Genomic DNA, 20,208 nt, shown 5'->3' on the forward strand with positions numbered 1-20,208 from the left:
TTAGGTTATTGGTCCAACGGGGGAGAACAACGATATAGTATATAGTACGTTACCTAACATTGTCGCCGTCTTTGTCGGACGCCACCACGGTGGTGACGAGCGTGTTGGGACCGGCGTTCTCGTCGACGTTCGGCGTGTACACCTGTTGCGAGAATTTCGGTTCCTCGTCGTTTTTGTTCTTCGTGTAGATGCGTATGGTGGCCGTGCCCGTTTTCGGAGGTTCACCTGTGCACAGAACCGGAAACCAAACAATTATTCGCCATCACCGTAACTATCGCGCGGATCGATTCGTTCGTAACATAACGACGATTCGCATAATACATCTCGCGCGCCGCACCTTTGTCTTTGGCTGTCAACACGAACTCGTAGTACGCGTTATTGTTGTCGGCGTCCAATTGTTTGTTGTTGTTCACGATGCCCGAAGCGTCGACCGCGAAATGATCGTCGCTCACGTTGTACTCGATCTCGGCGTTCTCCCCGGAATCCGCGTCCATCGCTTTCACCTTCAGTATTGACGTGCCCAGCGGAATGTCTTCGTCCACGTTGTGCGCTTGGTAGTCGGGAAGTTCGAACTTAGGCGCGTTGTCGTTCACGTCCGTGACGCGAATGGTGAGCTACGTACAAAAACATGTTAATCCAATGAAACGGAATATCGTACACCGTGAACGATAAACGTTAGGTTTTTATTTCTCCAAACGAGATATAAGTTCGTAACATCTATATTTATGTACACGTGTAGTAGTGCACCGTATACATACCTCGACAGATGTTGAAAATCCACCTGAATCCTCGGTAGCGGTGACGATCAGTGAATAAACATGTGGCTGTCTCAAATCTTCGAAATCCAACTCCTTCGCCAGTTTCACGATGCCAGATGTCGGTCCGATGTTAAACGTCCCGGCACCTTGTCCTTGGGCTTTGAGCGTGTAACGTATTTCTCGGTCGGCAAACGATTTGGCTTTCACCGATATGATGCTGTGAACATTTATTCAAACATTTTGTACTACACATTGCACACTGGCTACGAACAAACGCTCGACACGAGAACCGGCTGTCCACTCACTCCGAGTCTTTCCTTTGGTTCTCCGGTATTTCTGCTTCGTACGACTGCATGTAGAACTGGGGAGCCCTTTTGCCGCCGACGATCGACAGACGTTCTTCCGGCGTCGACTGGAAACGACGCTCGTCCATTCTACCGTTCTGATCTTCGGCTTTTACGTACAAAACGTATTCCATGTCTAACTGGAACGGATCCGTGCCCCGGGTCCGGACCACGCCCGACCGTTCGTCCACCTCAAACCTTCCGCCGGCTACGAGACATTATATTTTAGTCACGTTACAATATTAACAACCGCGACGTTGCGCGTAAAATGTTTCGATACATACTTCTATCCCTGACGATGAAGTAGTGTATGCTGTGATCGGTGTCCGGATCGCGTGCTTGAAGAGTGAAAATCGGCGTGTTTGGCGGTGCGTTCAGTTGAACCACGGCTTGCATTGGAAGCGGCCGATTTATGAAATAAGGAGGCTCGTCATTAACGTCTTTCACATGTATGATAACTCTTTGATTGTCCGTGTCTGGAAACAAATAAATGATTCGTAAATATAGAGAAATGAGAAAACAAACGAAATAATTATTCGACTATATTTAACTACGGTTGAAACTAATAACGAAATTTTCATACGTAAATTAATTAATCTTCAAACTATTTATTTTTGTTTTATCAAGCGATCATATTCAGTAGATAAACATCGGAGGTACATGCGTATACAATACATCAATACACTGCTACAAATAATAACTACATGAAACGCAAGTAAATCAATAAACAAAAAAAATGCAATACTTAAAAGTATACACAAGTCTACCATAGTATACGAAAAATAAAAAAATAAAATAAATCGATCCAATAATTTGATATCACAAAATTAACGAATCATGTAGCGCTGAAAATATTGTTTGAGTAGAAACCCTTAAATTGATATCCTATTTGTATATCATCATCGGTATGAAAGGTGTTATTTTGCTGCGAATCGCTGCTATACAACTATTGTGTACTCGAGATAATTATAAGTGGATAACCATGTTCCAAACACACTACCTACCACTTACATGGAATTTTTTTTACGAATTTCTGTTACACTATAAATTGTACAAGACCAATACATTATAATTATTATCCACAGCTACATCGACCCATTCTCGTATAAGGGTATTTGTTGTATGCTTGTTCGGGAAACTATTCAAATATGCTGTCTATTCGGTTTTCAAAACCGACGGAATCATTATTTCTAGTCGTGTACAAAGTTATTTAGCATTTTAGCGCAATCAGCGCCCAAGTGGGGTAATAACTTTCTATTATAATGAATTGGGTCGTGCTTTACAGAGTTGAGCGCCATCATCAAACGGTGACCAAATTTACGGAGGTATAGCGTGCCAAATAACATCAACCCATACATAATTTGAAACATACAATCTCATTTTTCATCAAATGGTTTACCAAAAAACATACTAAAAATATGTATTCAATATATAACGTTTAGTCGATAAAATACAACGTAGAGTCGTAAAAGCATATAAATTATACAATACAATATATATATATATATATATTGTATATTTACGTTCGTTTACTTATTAAAAAAACAAAAATATTTTACGACTTGAAAATAGAAATACGAAATAAAAATATTATTTTCTGTTTCGGCCCTAAGCAATAAAAAGTATGTTACTATTAGTTGTAAAAAAACAAAAAACATTAAAGTCTTTAAAAATATCACTGAAGTGCATTAATTTACGTTGATGATTATTGTTGAATAGTACGACAAGACATTTACGAAAACCGTCATTATGTTTACTTATTATTTACAGAATTCCGTGTTGTATTAAGTATTAAAAAGTTATTAATATTATTTCTAGTTATTTTGTCGGTTATAAAATTAAAAAACTACTCAGATGCAAGTGCTGAATATTTAAATACTTTGCGTTGGATAAAAACGATTATAATTAAGTTATGAACAGTGTAAAATGTTGGCCGACCCCAAATAGTTGAAAGAATAGCAAAGAAGAAGAAGAAGAAGAGTGTAAAATTAAATTAACATAGTCAGTAAATAAACATAAAAAAAGTCTTCAATTTGAGATATTTTAAATAAAAAATATATAATTAAATTAATTTTATAAAAGGATCTTAGACATTTTATTTTTATTACTATAAAATTATGAATATACTTTACAATTTTATATATTCTATTTTTTTTTTTTACTTTTAAATTTAATTAAACAGTTATAACTTTTAAGCGAAGTAATTATTTCTCGTGAATTCAAAAATACATGGATATTTTCATGCTAGGTGGTTTTATTTTCATATTGCATATTGAAGTCATGATAAAAGATTATGTAACTATTTAGTCGAATATAAATCCCTGGAAAGAAATGTATACAATGAGATCCGGTGTGTCAAAATAAAACCAATCATTTTTCTTCGAATTCATTTTTTCAAGTGTTTTTTGCTTTAATTAATTTTTGAAACAATGAAACTTTGATCGGATATACATATATTTAAATTAAATTGAAAATTGAATTGGTATTTATTAAATACCTACACAATAGAAACAATACAAAAAAATATGTGTAGGTTTATACTGAAGAATGAATGTGTATTTTTTTTTTTAGTGATCCTTGAAAGTACTTATTTAATCATATAAATATTTTCCATTAAAAAAATCTGCCAAAATTATTCTTACTATCAAATGTATTCAAAATATAAATTTTAATAAATAACAAAAACATAATATATTTAATTGAGATAAACAAAAATATAAAACGTGTATTAAGTACTTAAAATTGAGATTTTTCGAAAAATTAGTACTTTATCCTTAAATAGGTTAAATCTGTAAAAGCTGTTCGCATTTAAAATTATATTTGTAATTTTAAATAATAACTAGCATGAAAAGCTTAGAATCTAGTAAACGTTAAAAATAAATAAATGTTTTATATATATGTAATACTACTATTATTTAATGCAATTATAATAAATTTAATTCATTTTGACGTAACATCTTGCATGAATATTGAAGTATGTACCTTACTAAAGAAAACATTACTACTGTCAATCAAAGGTCATCATTGATTTCCACTGAAGAAAAATAGCTAACTCGATTTATTTAGGTACCTACGTACTTATTACGTACATAGGTCAAGGTAGATATAAAACTGAAATTATTTATAAAAACTCATTACTTAAAATAATCGATTCTTTTAAACTAGTTTATGGTCTAGGTACGCTGCAGTTCTAAAATAATACATAATTTACTTTTTTTAAGCTGTAAAACTTTTTATTTTAATTCGGTTTACAATGAAACATTAAAAATACATTAAAAATGTCCCCTTGACATTGATGAGGATTTTATATATTTTTTTATAATTATAAAAAATGATAGTTTAGTTTAGTCGATTACATTCCGGCATAATAATGAAATAAGGTCGTAGGAAAATTAAAATAATTTACAAAACTGCAGGTATCATCTAGATATAAGCTCGTTCAAAAGCGGTTTAAAAAGTATTCACCACATTTTGCGTACCCGTAAGAGCAACGTAACGAGATGAAAAGTTATTTTATGTACGCGAACATTATATTCTATTTACACGTGCTGCATAAAGCAGTAAAATAAATATTTTTAATTTTATTTGTTTGAATATTTAAAAGCGTTTCGCTAAACCTAGATTATCTAACTACCCTCTATATTCCGTCTGCGCTACGTAACTACACACAATACACACATGTAGAATATAACATATACTAATACAGTGCACTATGTACGATCTACACGTAACTACGGGTACAAAATCAACAATACACACATACGTAACTACGTTGAGAACACATAAAATAGATTTAGAGATACTCACATTTCACTCCTGAGATTAGCATGAAAAAGAAAGAGAAAAAAAAAATGGATTAGTACAATGTAAACAAATACAATGTGGTGTTTGATTATTAATGGTTAAGTGTACGACGTCCGCGAAGAATGCATTTACAATACTTCGGGCTGATGGAAAACTATTATAATAGTGCAGTGCGTGCTGCCGCCGCCGCCGTTAGATCCGCCCACGCGACGACGACAACGGACGGGAATAATAATGATCTACAGTAGATAAGAATCGAACGCGCATGTGCACGTCGTCCGAACACAATAATAGCAGTAATAATATTGTCTTCTAGCACCAACGTTTAATATATTCGTTGTGGGACAACGCGTACAACGTTCGTTAAACTTGAGATCGTCGAAAAATAATACCCACACAACAATATATTATGTTGTTTGTTCGTTCGAAACCGATAACGGCTGGTAGTTCGGTAGGCACGCACTTATGCAAACAACGAATATTTCCGTTGTCTGCAGGCAGAGAGAACAGAGAGACGGAAATTTTCACCATTATTATACGAACACACTTACTTAGGTACGTACGCGCGCAGTCGGTTTTCAACACACATTTAACATTATTATTGTTTCGACGTGACGAGCAATACCGTCCGCGGGATGCCAAGTTAGAATCGAAATACATACGTATTATACTTGTTTTTATTTATTTTTTTTTTTCCCGGTAACCGTGTACTAACCGAACGTCGAGGACAATTTTATGATGTGTATACCATCGCACACGTATAAAGTAGGAACAACGCAAATCGATACTTTACATCGCGCACACAAACCGCGTTATTATAGTTTTCTCCGACAATAACGGATCGATGAAATACTATATTTCCGGTGGCGGACGTAAAACATGGAATAAAGTTCAACCGTATCTATTTATTATAATATCGCGTATTATCCTAATTGCCTCCGCGGCGCTCGAGTGTTCGAAGGTTTAGAAACGATGTTTTTAATTAGTGTGTGACGAACAATAAGACGCGCACTATTCGAAAAGTTTTCGGATTAAATGAAACTCCACGCCATACGAACGGAATATTTTTACCGTCTTTTACGGCGTCGAGTGGGAAAACGTATCGTGCGCGTAGGGGATGTGCACAGGCACTCCGAACGGCTTAATTTATCTGATACAAATGGAATCCGATACGTTCCCGCACTTCGATATTTTCCAACAAGGAAAATTCGCTATAAAAGTTACTGGTGCGCAGTACGTGACCAAAAATAAAATAAAAACAAGCTCGGAGCTGCCGCAGTTGCTGCGAATCGTCGAGTTGCTATAACTGTTTCCGTACACGAAAAAACGAAATAGGATTTGAAATTGTTATAAATTTGTTTTTCCTTTTATTTGAGTAGCGCAGGTATGTATATCTATAGACGTCAAAAAACTTTATACGGTATGCCGAGTAAAATACAAAACATTATTATTGAAAACTAATGAAATTATTTTTTAAATTGCAATAAAAAAAAAATCTCTATTCAAGTATAAATAAATCATAACCAGCTCGTTTGGATTTCTGCGAACGCGACCAATTTGTTTAAACACACACACACACACACACACACAAACACACGCGTATATACTGTGTATGTGTACATTCGTATACGGAATATTCGTCATGATGAAATATATAATAATATGTTAATGTTTTCATAATGATTACGTGAAATTTCGCGCAGAATCGTATAATTTTGTTTATTATAATCATAATGCACATATAATTTGGTTAAGCCAATCACGTTTTTAGATACATTGTATCCATCATTCCCAATTGTGTTTCTCAAAATTAAATTAAATTTTGTTATTTTAATTTTGAATAATCGTTGATCATTATAATGATATGTTGTTCGCGCTCGATACTCGTTTCGTAAAAACTACGATTCGATAAGCATTACAATTATAAATCACTTTAATGTTAAACTTTTAACTTCTGTATATTCCAATTGATGTTTTACTCATAAAAATAATCATTAGTATAATAGTGCAATAATAATTCTCGTCGATGTAACTTTTTTATTTTCTACGGATAATATTTTAAAATGTGTTATTTTCATTGCAGTATCTGATGTGTAACTATAACTGACTTATAACCGTACAACTGTTTATGTGATTTACATGAAATGTGTAAGTTCTGTGAAACGCATTTCGCTGATCATGTTCATACTACGACGGCACACCTTAAAAATCCTTACGATAGTAAAAAGTTTATCGGACAATCAAATAGAACCATCATTTATAAGGTAAATTGATTGCTCAACGAGATAGCAATCGATATTGAAATGGTTACAGTGCAATACTAAAAATATATACGATATTATAATAACTATGGTTCAGATGTTTATGTACTTAAAATTACTGTAATATGTATGTATTTTTGCTTTAAAAAATATATCAAATATGCGGAATAAAATTTATTTTAGCTTTAGGATTAGAAAATAAATTATAATTTATAAATATTTGATTTTAATTACTCGTTATTTTATATTTTTTATTTTTAAAATATATACTAATTTACAAATGAGCGTTGCGCTGTGGATACAATAAATATTTTAATACGATCAAATATAAATCTAAAAATAATATAAACTAAGACAATTATACAGATCAATCATTTATAATTTATATACTCCTTAAATTCAATATTATTTTTAAAAATTTCGAAAATTGATTGAAATATGTATTCATATTCTTAAAATTCCAAAAATATGCATTTCAAATATAAAATCATAAATAATCAAATATGCAACATAAAAATACTATTATTTGATTCAGAAGAACTTGAATCAAATTTGTTTTCAGGTCCACATTAAATTAGATCAATAGAAAAATCTGCAATTTCATAAACGATTCCTAGTAATAACCATTAACAATTGATTCAAATTTTTGTATTTTAATTATTTGTACTATTTTCGTCATCAGTTTAAGTTATTTTGTTTAACTTAGTAGATAATCATTTAGCTGGTCATAGTTGCGGTATCAAATTTTAAAATACGAGCATTTCATCGTTTTAGTCGCTATGTAGGAATGAATCAATATAAATAATATGTGTGATAAAGTATATTTATTTTTTTTTTTTAATGGATTAATCTCTACAGATATGTTCATTGGTACATTTTATCTATTCATGTAACTACGAGTAAGTTTTAATTAAGTAGATAGTTTTTAATTCGTTAAGTGAAATATTACTTTATGGCTTATGAGAATAATATATAAGTATGCAAAAGAAAAAGAGATTGGATTAGTTTCGGGTATACGTTTTTTTTATAAATATATATTCAATCATAAACTAGAAATATACGTTTCACTTATGTAAAATATATTATACAAAAATACGTCATCCGTCTTTATTTTAAACAATTTTTGTATGGTATGCTTTTAGGTGTACATTTCGTCTTGTTAGAGTTAAAAAATATCGAATTCATGATGAATCGCCCCCTCCGGTATAATGTTTTGTGAGATAATTTACAAGGTTTCGCCTTATGATTTCTTAGACATACATCATTCAAACTGTCGACAATTATTTATTTTCATGCATTATAAAGAGTAAAGTTATAATTGTAACTCTTGAAATAATTTAATTTTGTAGTTAAACACATACATCACCAGATAATCTATTTAACTTACTTCATTCATTTCCTTAGAAATTACATTTTTTATTTTTCAAAAGATTGCGTTTTTAATTTATTTTAAGTTGAAAGTCTGAAACTGTTTATTAGGTTTTGTTTTATCTTAGTAAGCAACCCTTAAATTGAGTTTCAAACTCTGATGTAAAATAATAATTGTTTAAAGATCTTAACATATACATGTCAAATTTCAGACGCGTATAGTTTATACTAATTATAAATGTTTAAAGTTTTTGATAAGAGAAATGGAGTGACAGGGAAGTCATATTTTATTCATTATTTGTATTGCACTACTATTCGAATCCTCTAAAAATTGAACACTTATAAATAACAAACTATTCGCTTAATATTTAATAATCATTTTACTTTAGAATTTGAACCAAAATTGGGGGTTGTAATTATGAAAAATTAATACCATACAATAATTACGTAAAAATATCAAACCGTTGGTTTTGTATTTTATAAAAATACTGTAGGTATATGCACTTGAAACTGTAAAAACATTCATTTAATAGACTTAACACAGAAAATTAATTGTTTCTTTATTATATTTAAGACGTAACTATTTATACATGATGATTTGTGTATAACACAGTACACTTTGATAAGTATTAATTTTTTAAAGTTCGATTAAATATGAAATAAAAATGAATCGAAAATAATGTGAAATAAGTGCAAACATTCCACATCGATTTCATCATCGTTAGACGATTCGTTTTGTACAAATTAATAATGAATAAAATAATATGATTATAATAGTAATAATTAGTATTTAATCACTTTTCTTGGAAATTCTAATATATTTAAAGTAGAAAAACAAAAAAATAAAACGTCTATGATTTATTCCATACTTTATGTTTCTTCTAGCTCACTTAACCGAAGTAAAAATATAGTATAATAAATGATTATGATATATACGTAGGTGAATCTCTAGGCTAGGTTTTATTACATACGTGTTACCTATGTTCTATTTATTAAACTGACCTAAAGCAATCGGAGCGACATTGATGATTGCTAATGCCGTGAGTAGGTATAAATATCTTATTTATAAACTAATCAAATACATTATAATATCGAATAGGGCTTTTAAAAATACATTGTATAGATTATAGATATTTTAATGTATTTTTGTATATTAAAGCGGATGTGGGCGTGTAGTGTATATGTGTGTGTTTGTGCGTGTATGTGACATCTAACATTATCCTTGAGTTATACATACCAAATACATAAAATACCTAAAAAATACCACACCACATTGCTATACATAAGTGCCATGTGTACGTGGCGCCTGTTTTAGATTAAGATATTATATTTGTAAGCGTATAAGAATACGAGTACACTACTGGTTTTAATCAATTTTGTTTTTTATTACTGACAATTAACATAGACACTTGAAAAATCTTTAAAAAACAAATCTTAAAATATTTAGTTACTTTGTTTTAAAAATATAAATACATTCCATTACATATGTACTGTTCTAGAACACCAAGTTAATGTTATACGAATTACAACAAATAGAACAAAAAATAAAAAATACTAGCTAAGAAAAATATTTAATAAGTTATGAAGTTTTATTAATAATAAATTATATTTTACTATCAATATTACGTTTTAAATACAAACAACGTTTATTATATTTTTTAAAAATAACAGTCATCCTCTACATAATCAGTTATGCCAGATCGGTTAATATACTATGTGTTATTTAATAATAAACCCTAAAGCAAAAAATTGTAATTTATAAATTATTATTATTTGTTACTCTAAAGTATATACGTTTATGCATAAAGTCTGAAGTAACGATTTTAAGTTAAATTTTTGATTACGAAAATATATCTTATGATTTTATAATAATATGTGTAGTTATATGTAAAAGAATCATTACATAAATTGAAAATTATTAAATAAAATTCAAATTTCAACAAATATTTTTAAATAATAAAATAACTAAATTCGTTGTTTTTGGGAAAAAAGAGTCGCATCAATAAAATGTTTCGTATTATAATATATTATATCAATTTTTCCGTATGTTTTTGGGAGAAAAAATGTTAAAAATTAGTTTATAGATCGATACTATTTTTAGTTTATTTAAGTATAATTCTATTTTAATATTTTTTAATATTATACAAGAGTATATCAACTATATATCAACGGTTCTTAACCTGTGGTCCGCAGCCCTCTAGGGGTCCGCGATACTTATTTCGGGGGTCTGCGAATTTGAATCTTAAGTATAACACCAACCATCACATTAAGTTAATAAAAATTAAATTTTAAGAATATTAAAAAAAAAAAATAATTATAATTAAAATAATTAAATTTAAATTAACTGAAAAATTAAATGTAATAAAAATAACTATAATGTATGTATGTTTTGTTATGTCTACTAATATAATTTATTATATAAAATCATTATAATAATTTTGGTTTTAATAACATGAGATGTTTTGTAAATAAAAATGTATTAAAAAAAAATTGGTAAGGGGGGGGAGGTCAGCAATTTCTAAAAATCTTTCAGCAGGGGTCCATGATCCACAAAAGGTTATGAACCACTGCTATATACAATGTACCTGTGTATAAAATAAATATTTTACAAGGAAAACTGTATTGAAATGCAATATTTTTTTTTTTTTACGAAAATGTTTGTGAAAAATAATATTATCCAAAAATTAAACGATTTTTAAGTAATTCAATATTTATAGTTTTGTAATTTTGTGATCTATTTAATTTTTTATTTGCATTTTTGTGGAATATTTTTACCATAATATTTGTGAAAAAATGTTTTAAACGAATTCCCGTTAAAAAATAATTATGCATAATTGTTTACCAAAACTATCGTTACCTATAAACGAATTTCTACGGTCTTAATTTGGTATTCAAGTATATAATATAAAATATTATATTCACGTGTGTATAATATTTTATATGTAGATACGTATATATGTGTGTGTATATTGTTGGTAAAAGATTAATCTTCACTGTAAATAACAAGTCTTCAAAGGCTTTGATAGTAACAGCCAACAAAACTGTAACATTTCAATGGCAAAACGATCATCAAAGACATGGGCATTTCGCTGTCTTTACAACGCGCGTTGTACGTCGTACACACGTATTCCTGGGAAACGAAATGTGAAATAAATTCACATTGTCGGATGCACAAAGGCATCTGTGATACAACCACAAGCTCAATCGATACATAATTATTGTGCGCACCGGGCAAAGTGTACAGTACAAACCGGAGAACGGTTTTATCCCGGAAATTATATTTAATCGTTTAAAAGATAGGGGTTATTTTAAGAGAATCTCTCGTTAAGTACAACGAAGATGGATCGTATTCCTTCAACCGCAGATTAAAATTAATTTATAAATATTAAATTTATTGGATTTCAACGTTTTTTTATTCAATTTCCTACGCACTGTTCGCATCGTATCGGTACAAAGGTCGTGGGTGGTAGTTTAACGTTATTAAACAAAATATGAGGGCTGTACGGATGAAAAAAAAAATTGATTTATCGATAAGTGACCAGCGGGATCTTAGTAATGGGAATTAACGTTGACCGAGTGAATATAAAAAAAATCAAACGTTATTCGATATTTGTTTACCGACCGAAATAATATTTTTATTCAAATACCGTTTTGCTATTTACGGTAGAAATCAGTCCGGAAACGTTCACTTTCTTTCGAGGGAGAAAAAATTCCCGTATTATAATAAATAGTGATTCGATATGATGATATGATATTTCCATTTATAGATTGGATCAATTTCGTTTCATCGGCGTAAAATTATGTCCGAACGCCGTATTTACGTTAACGCTGCTCCGTCAAAATCGAATAACATAAACGCAATAATCGCATAAACGCCCAATCATTACGCGGAAATCGGCGAAAACCGACGCGATTTTCTGTCCGATAAGAATTCACAATGCTCGTGATGTTCACACACCGCGACGGACATTGGACAGTAACCAACTAGGTGTGATGCACAAGGTCTTATGGATACGCATACACTTCGATCCAACACTTCACAATAGTGCAATATGGCGCTGGACTTTCCCCGGTTGCATATTAGCATTCTGGTTTTCATTGTTTGTGTATTATATCTTTGTGATAAGCGCATACCTACTCCCGTAGTTCGTCAAATTATTGTCGAACACGATTACATCAACTTGTAAGCAATTAATTATTTCATGTTGCACATCGTAGACAGTTTACTTATTTAAGGCAATAATATTTACCGAAGAACAATATCAACACGGAGAGGATTAACAACACAAAAAAACAGGATTAACACTAATTTAATGGGCAAATATTTTTGCTAAAAAAGTTTGGATTAAATCGAGATATTCGGTTACCGTCAAGTCCGAACTCGTGATAATTGATAAACCGACGAGATGTAGCTGGAGATCGGTTTGTTCGATCGTGTCCGCGCAACACAAGACTAAAATGCCGATATCCGTACCTGGTCTATTGCATCACGAGTAAAACCGTATGCGTGCCCGACACCGATTTATTTCGACGGTAAGGGGGGGGGGAGGTCTAAAAATATGACATTCTCTCCGCTCAAAATTCGAATCTTTAACAATAATAAATCAATTTTATGGCAATCTTCATCCGTTTACAGTAAAAAAAAAAAAAACCCCATTTTATTATTCATTACCCTTCGAGAGCAAAGATTATTTTATTTCATCGTTCCAACTATAAAATACCAGGATTCATGGAAAAATATTCCGACGGGCGTGTGCAGTACCACGTCACGAATAATAGCCGACGGGCAAAACCATCGATTCGAAATCGCGCCGATGACAAACGATGGACACCTCTCTGACGCGTGTCCGAACACGGCAAAATCGGATTTTCTCTACGCAACACGCACACATGCATGTAACATTTGTGCAACGTCCGCCGTACAGATGATAATATATTTTATGCATGCGCTCACGGTTCGCAATTCAATCGGTCAGCGAAACGTCCGTGTGCGATTTGACGCGTACTATGTCCATTTATAAATCTAATCTATACCTGTCTATGTATTATTGTGATTACGGTACGCGCACGGAACGCGTGTCACTCTTGACCATGGGCGGGTTTAAGGGAGTGGATAAGGGGGCATTAGCTCCCACCTCCCCTTGAGACTAAGCTATCTATATTATAAAACAAAGTATTATTATATAATAATAATTATAATAAAATATCGTCAATGGTCATTAATGAATATGGTACCTATTTTCTATATTTTTTTTATAAATAAATAGCTCACTTTTGTTATATGTATTTACCTATATTTTAAAATGGTTTCAGATTAAAATTGATACCAATAATGTAACTATTTAAACTTTGTCGTTATTGAGAAAAAAATGACTTACTTATGAGAGACTCAAAAACATATTTTATAATTTAAAATTTTATTTAGATTTAAAAACCAACTAACTAAATTCTTAAACTTCCATTAGACCCTCTCTTGGTTAATGATGAAACCCGCTCCTACTCTTGACGTGTACATCGTGTACCGTTTGTACGTCGCGCGATGACGGACGGAGCGGGTAAACACAGCGGGCGCGTATTTGGAAAACCACGCGGTCCCAGATTCGTTAGATTTCTCGGTACACGTAAGCCGGGGAAAACTCAATTTAATAAACCCTCCGGACCTTCTTGGAGGTGAGATCTCGAATACGTGTCGCCGGAAAAACGAAATATAAAATACGCCGGATTTCCAAGGGGTTGTGTATCATAAACAGTTATCGCGTAATATTATGGATACCGGTTGGACCAAGTCTAACAGCATTGTACGAGTATTATCAACCGAAACAGTGAAAAATGTTTTTTTTTCATTTCCACGCGGCTTTTACGCGAAGCATATCAGAGCGTTTTTCGTAATTCCGAAGTGGCTCCGGACGAAGACGAAACATGTTTATGATTTTCAACAGTTGATTATTTATTATTCATTTATTTTTTTTTTTTTTTTGTTATTAAACCTTCCCAGCGCGTTCGAGAGTTTATTATGCAACATGCAACGTATTTATTCGGAGAAGCTAACGACGAATGGCGAATAGTACTGAGAATTTATAATAATTATTTTTAGGTAAACACTTATTACGCGCCCGTGTAAAAACAGCTTATTGTTTGCAAATCTTTACTCCGAACATTTCCGAGCAGTCGACATAATCTCACCCCTAAGTTTATCCGCTGGAACACTCCGAAAAATGATTATAACTTAAGCCGTTAGTCTACTAACGAAATCTGGATGGAACAATCGACCATTATCGCGAACTGAAGTTTTACAAGGGCGAATAACGAAGCCTGTGATAATGTTCATCAAAAATAATTTGAGCGAAACGGCTAATTACGGTGCATCATCTCATATATTGTCTGATTAATGTTAGGTAACATCTCACATCGTATATAACCCTAAAAAGTTCGTATTACACGCATTACCCACTATACGGACATTGCATGTACAATGACTAAGCGTCGTAATTTCGAATTCTTCCGGTAACAAAAACGTACATGACAATAAACTATTATGATTTATAGATAATAAACAAGTAAGACTATGGAACGACAACTTCGAAAATAACAACGAGCAATATATACATATATTATACATCAAGACCAGTAAAGATTCTTGAGAAGCCACAAGGGAGGGGAACGAAAATATTTTGGATATACTTTCAATTTGCTTACATATCCCATTTATTTTTTCCTATTGCTCGATATATGAGAAGCAATTTTAAGTTCTATAAACTTTATACCACAATGGAATAACATAAAAATATAGGTATCAATAAAAAAATTAAAACAAAAATTATTTTTTATTCAAACTTAATTAACAACCAAACTTCTAATGGAGCAAACATTTTTGTAAACAGTAAACAGTTTTGACATAAAATTATCGCAAAGACGTTTTTTAAGACGTCTGTTTGCTCATTCATATTTTTAGTTTTTATGTGGCTCATGTGGGGGGTTCACCGATCCCTCCCCCGTAAAACCATCACTGATCAAGAGTACGTATTATAATGTTTATGTGTAGCTTTTCGTTTTAAACTCGGTCGATTCGCACACATCCAACCGTTAAAGGATGGACGAAGCTTATAATTTACGAATTCGCGAAACGTTTCGCTATTCCAATCATCCGTTAACCCTTATTACCGAATGATGAAATTATATGCACACAAGTATACATGAATATTAAACATCGTCTATAACCGCTAGTTTGTTTCGGTCGCAATGGTTTAACAGTATAATATATTACGGTCAACAACACGGTAATATATATGTACATATATGTACATATATATTACCATACGAGACAGGAATACTCTTACGACGAATAACGTGCGCGTATAATGAATTCACGTTAATTTTCAAATATAATTTGCGAATACATGTGTACTCATATACAAGCGTACATGCTTTTACGGTATAATTTTGGCGGAAATTAATGGAAATCTCCTAGTATAGAGTTACTGTGTACGATATTATTATACGCCACTGCAGCGGGAGGAGAAGACGCCGTGGAGTCTTGCCACGCACGCGTAGGAGTCGGCGGGCAATCCGGTAGCGTGCGTAGCTCGTATTATACACTTATGAATTTTATTGTACACATTTGTACATCAGTGGCGTACACGTATCGTGTATTATTATTATTTTGTAAGTTGGTTTCGGATAAAAGTGTGCGTTTCGTGTGCTCCACCCCTATTCAACCGCGGTCGTCCGTGTACCCTTTTTTTCTCGGCTGAAAATCGCTCCGCGCAGATGTATACAACGCGCATCGCATTGCGCAGCAGCGGCACAACTAGATGTGCTCTCTTCCAGGGGTCGCTAACATTTTTAAATGTACGCGCCTTCAATAATTTCCGATGATACAAATACGAAACGAAAATAATTCATAAGCCGACGGGCTATTCGAATTATCAGTTATTAGAATAGAACCGAAAAAATATTTCTTAACAGAACAAATAAATGTTACCTATACTCGAATACCAATTAGTAATGTCTGAGGTTCGTAAGACTTACGTATTAAATACAGGTTGATCGTTGGCGTTCAATGTCCAACAAATCCGTAGTGGTGAGATTTACCGTGACGTAAACGGACATGAAAAATAATACAACAATCGCACTGCGCACGTATAAGTTGCCGCATAAAAATAAATTGTGTGACGATGCCACTAGCGTAAATCACCACTACAACGAGATTATACTTAAGATTATACTTAGAGTTCCGACCGTTTCGCTCAAACGCTGAGCGCTGCCTAGAATTATCCTAATCGCGTCACCGATGCCACGGGCGAGAAAACAGTACTATATAGCAGGACAACACGCGAGTGGTGATGGGGAGTCGTCTACGGCTACAACTTCCGGCCGCGTGGTCGTGATGACACGTTTTGCACACAGTATTCCTGTACCCGGTTTCGAATCGAAAACGCGTTGTTTAAATCAGCGGTGGGCTTACTAGGCTTACTAACGGTTTGGACCTTCTCTTCGTTCTTGTAACTCCCGAAACTCGATATCGCGTTTTATCGATATTAACGATCAAAGTGTTCACATAAGCGTAAAATTATGCTGTGTAGTAACTACTGAACAATAATCAATTTTATTTTCAAAACAAACGTCTGAACAGATTTCTAATTTTGTTTTATTATCATAATAATAATATCGAACACTCGACGAATAAAAACACTTCGGGTTTACTCACATGATTTATCGACATACCGAGGCCGACCCGAAACGTTTTCCAAAATCCGATACCACCCGGTCGCGTAACGCACATATAAGAAGCCAAGAGGTATTGCGTCCGACCGAAATATTCTAATACTTTTCGTATTATTATTAAAATAATATGATTTTATAATAAAATCTGACGGAAACGGTTGTAACTTATCCGAATAGTACGAGCCCAAATCGCATCAAATAAATCATCTCAATAACGGGTTATTTAAAAAAAAAATATTTCACCGTTTTCGATCTAAGAACTAAGATAATAATAGTATATACATATATTGTACATCTACGGCTAGAGACTCAAACAGAACTCAACTAGGTGAAAATAAATGTGAGGACTCATACGTTTGTTGACTTGTACTCTCGAAAGCACACCTCTGCGCCGCGATTTTTACAGATTTCGAAAAATAAATTCGTACACGACCGGTAAAACTCTTTGTCGCCTTTGTGAAGACCAAAAGCGATAACGTTCAAACTATTCCTTTTGTCATTTTATTTACAATCGAACCACGCAAGGTTGTGGTCACATCGCAGTACAAACAGCGGGACAAAAGCGACGGATTAGTGGAAGTGTTGTCGATTGGGGCCCCCGGGACACATGCTCGTCGGACGTACATATCGGTCGTCGCGCGGAAAAACGCTGTGCGCTGTACGCAAAAACTCTAACCAAATAACACACGTGGAAGTCCGCGTGTAAACGTGTACAGTTGTCGGTGGCACGGTATGGGGAATGTTCGCGTGGGGTCGTTTTGCGGGACGTGAAGAATCCGCCACCGCCGTCGTTGCACAGCGCGCACGACGACAGGATATGATGGCGACGGTTAAGGGGACGCGGGTACGGAAGGTGGGCTAAGGGGGGAGCGGGAAAAGGGCGACAAGAGACGATGTGTAATCGATTGAAATCTGCAGCGGCGTTTTTTCTCTCCTTTCCTTTCCTTCTTTCTATATCATACGTGCCCTCACATATCTAATGTACGTGGCACACACACATATATTTAAGTACGATATACGTGAACATGCACGCGCGTGACAGTGTGTTCAATATACATGTCGTCTCGACTGCTATTAGATTTTCACAATTCCTCGGTACTCTTCCTCGGTAAACACAAGCCACCGTTTACAGGTGTACACGTATAGATGAGGCAGTACACGCAAAGCAGTCCAAACGACTGAGCGGTAGCACCGAAATCGTATTCCAGGGACGGGCCATAAGGGCTTATGTACGGATAAATATCTCGCTAGCCCGGATCACACGCGTATATTAAACTTAAGAATAGAAAAAAGCCGAAAAACACTGCGTGGATACGTTTTTTTATCACATATATATAGGATTATTCGTGTACATGATATTTTTCGAAAGCAGTGCGCACGGAAGTCATCACGTTCGAAAAGTGATCCTGAGCAATAATGCACCGAGTACGTACGTGTCGAATGTCTAACCGTAACGGAAGCTCGTCACGTAATAAAAGCATTTTATAGGCTCGTACTGTAATCACAAGCCATAAAATTGGATAGACACTTGTCCCGATGACAAAAGCCAAAATATTGTAATGATAAACATCACTTTCGTGAAAATAATATTAGATACGTCGTATGTACGTATATCTTAAAATGTTGAAACCGATAGTAAACATGTTAACGTGTCAAAATCTTTATCGGCGGTACGGGTATTTTTTTGAAGCCGTGAACGGCACAATAGTCGGCAAAACATGTACAAACGGGATTATTGTACGATTCGTTGCAATTACTCGTCGGTGCATAGGAACAAAAAAACGAGAAGAAAACATAACACGAATGGTATCTTCCGGCACCGACCAAATACCATGACGGTATGTGACTGATGCGCGATGCGATTTTACCGTCGAAAAGCCCGACGGTAGGGGTAAAAAAGTCGCAGTACGCACTCGCCTGGGCGCGGCTGTTCGAAATTGAAACGTCGCGTGAGCCGGATGAATTAATTTGTCAATTTTGTGATCGTTTCGAAAAATCGCATTGCACCGGCGGCACACGTTATGGTCCACGCGCTGCGGACAATCTCGTGAGTTGTGTACGCGCGTCGCAACGGGTGCGCGGCACGGAAACAGACACGGCGAGCGAACGAAAGGAAGAGCGATAGAGAGAGAGAGAGAGAGAGAGAGAGCGCGATTTTCACGTGATTTCGAGCAGAACGCGTGTCAATGGAATGTGACGGAATAATCGTTACGCGCGGGTTTTTTGTTGTTCGGTAACGCGCGCGTCGTACACGGTCCGTTCTCGGTCCGCGGTCGCATCTACGGCGCAACGTAAATATTAAACGTACACGTATGCGCGTACCGCGGCACTGCACTCCAGAGCCGTGCGCATGTGCGCGCGTACACTTCAAAAAGAAAGAAAAAAAAAAACCGTTTCATCCGAATGCGGCGGCTGTCGGCACCGGACCCGGAGGGAGGACGGAGGCGGAAAGCGCACCGGTCCGTACAGCGCGTTCCCCGCGCGAACGCCACCGCCGTGCCGGTTAACGCGCAACCGTACGCGCTACAACGATCCGGTATACGTACGCACAGTTACCGGGTACGGTATGTGTGGTTTTAGGTACGCGCGCGCGGCCGCGGCACCGGCTCGGATCTCCCGGTGTACGCGCGCGCATAGTTCGCTTTAGGTGTACGCGTACCATTAAACATATAATACCGAGCGGACGGACAACAATGGATCGTTGTTATTATTGTTGTTCATTTGTAGAGTGCGTTTTTTGTACTGTACACGATAATAATAATAATAACGCGCGCGCGAGCAATCGTTCGGGTTTTTTTTTACGACGCGCGTAACCTGACGTCGGCCGGAACGGTGGAATAAAAAGATAAAATAAAATAACAATAATGAAAACCTACACGGCGGTCCGCAGCGTTCGTACACCAAAGTCCGTGCGCGGACGAAAATACAAATGCGTTTATTATGATAAAA

At 34.5% G+C, this 20,208-nt stretch overlaps 1 protein-coding gene across 4 annotated transcripts in view; it reads right to left on the reverse strand.

Moving 5' to 3' along the window:
* The window catches only part of LOC112681238 (neural-cadherin), a 78,002-nt gene that overhangs the window by 22,539 nt on the left and 35,255 nt on the right, over positions 1 to 20,208 (reverse strand). For 3 of the 4 annotated variants that reach the window (XM_025551511.1, XM_025551506.1, XM_025551517.1), the window contains exons 3-8: positions 4,910 to 4,918; positions 1,387 to 1,578; positions 1,064 to 1,310; positions 759 to 975; positions 338 to 614; positions 54 to 225 (exon numbers count right to left, since the gene is read on the reverse strand). In XM_025551511.1, the coding sequence (XP_025407296.1) occupies positions 54 to 225; positions 338 to 614; positions 759 to 975; positions 1,064 to 1,310; positions 1,387 to 1,578; positions 4,910 to 4,918 (1,114 nt within the window). The remainder of the gene's footprint in view (positions 1 to 53; positions 226 to 337; positions 615 to 758; positions 976 to 1,063; positions 1,311 to 1,386; positions 1,579 to 4,909; positions 4,919 to 20,208) is intronic. The other variant, XM_025551524.1, reaches the window with a different exon arrangement.

The sequence above is a fragment of the Sipha flava genome, unplaced genomic scaffold (genome assembly GCF_003268045.1).
Source record: "Sipha flava isolate LNK unplaced genomic scaffold, YSA_version1 102_pilon_pilon, whole genome shotgun sequence".
Classification (NCBI taxonomy): domain Eukaryota; kingdom Metazoa; phylum Arthropoda; class Insecta; order Hemiptera; family Aphididae; genus Sipha; species Sipha flava.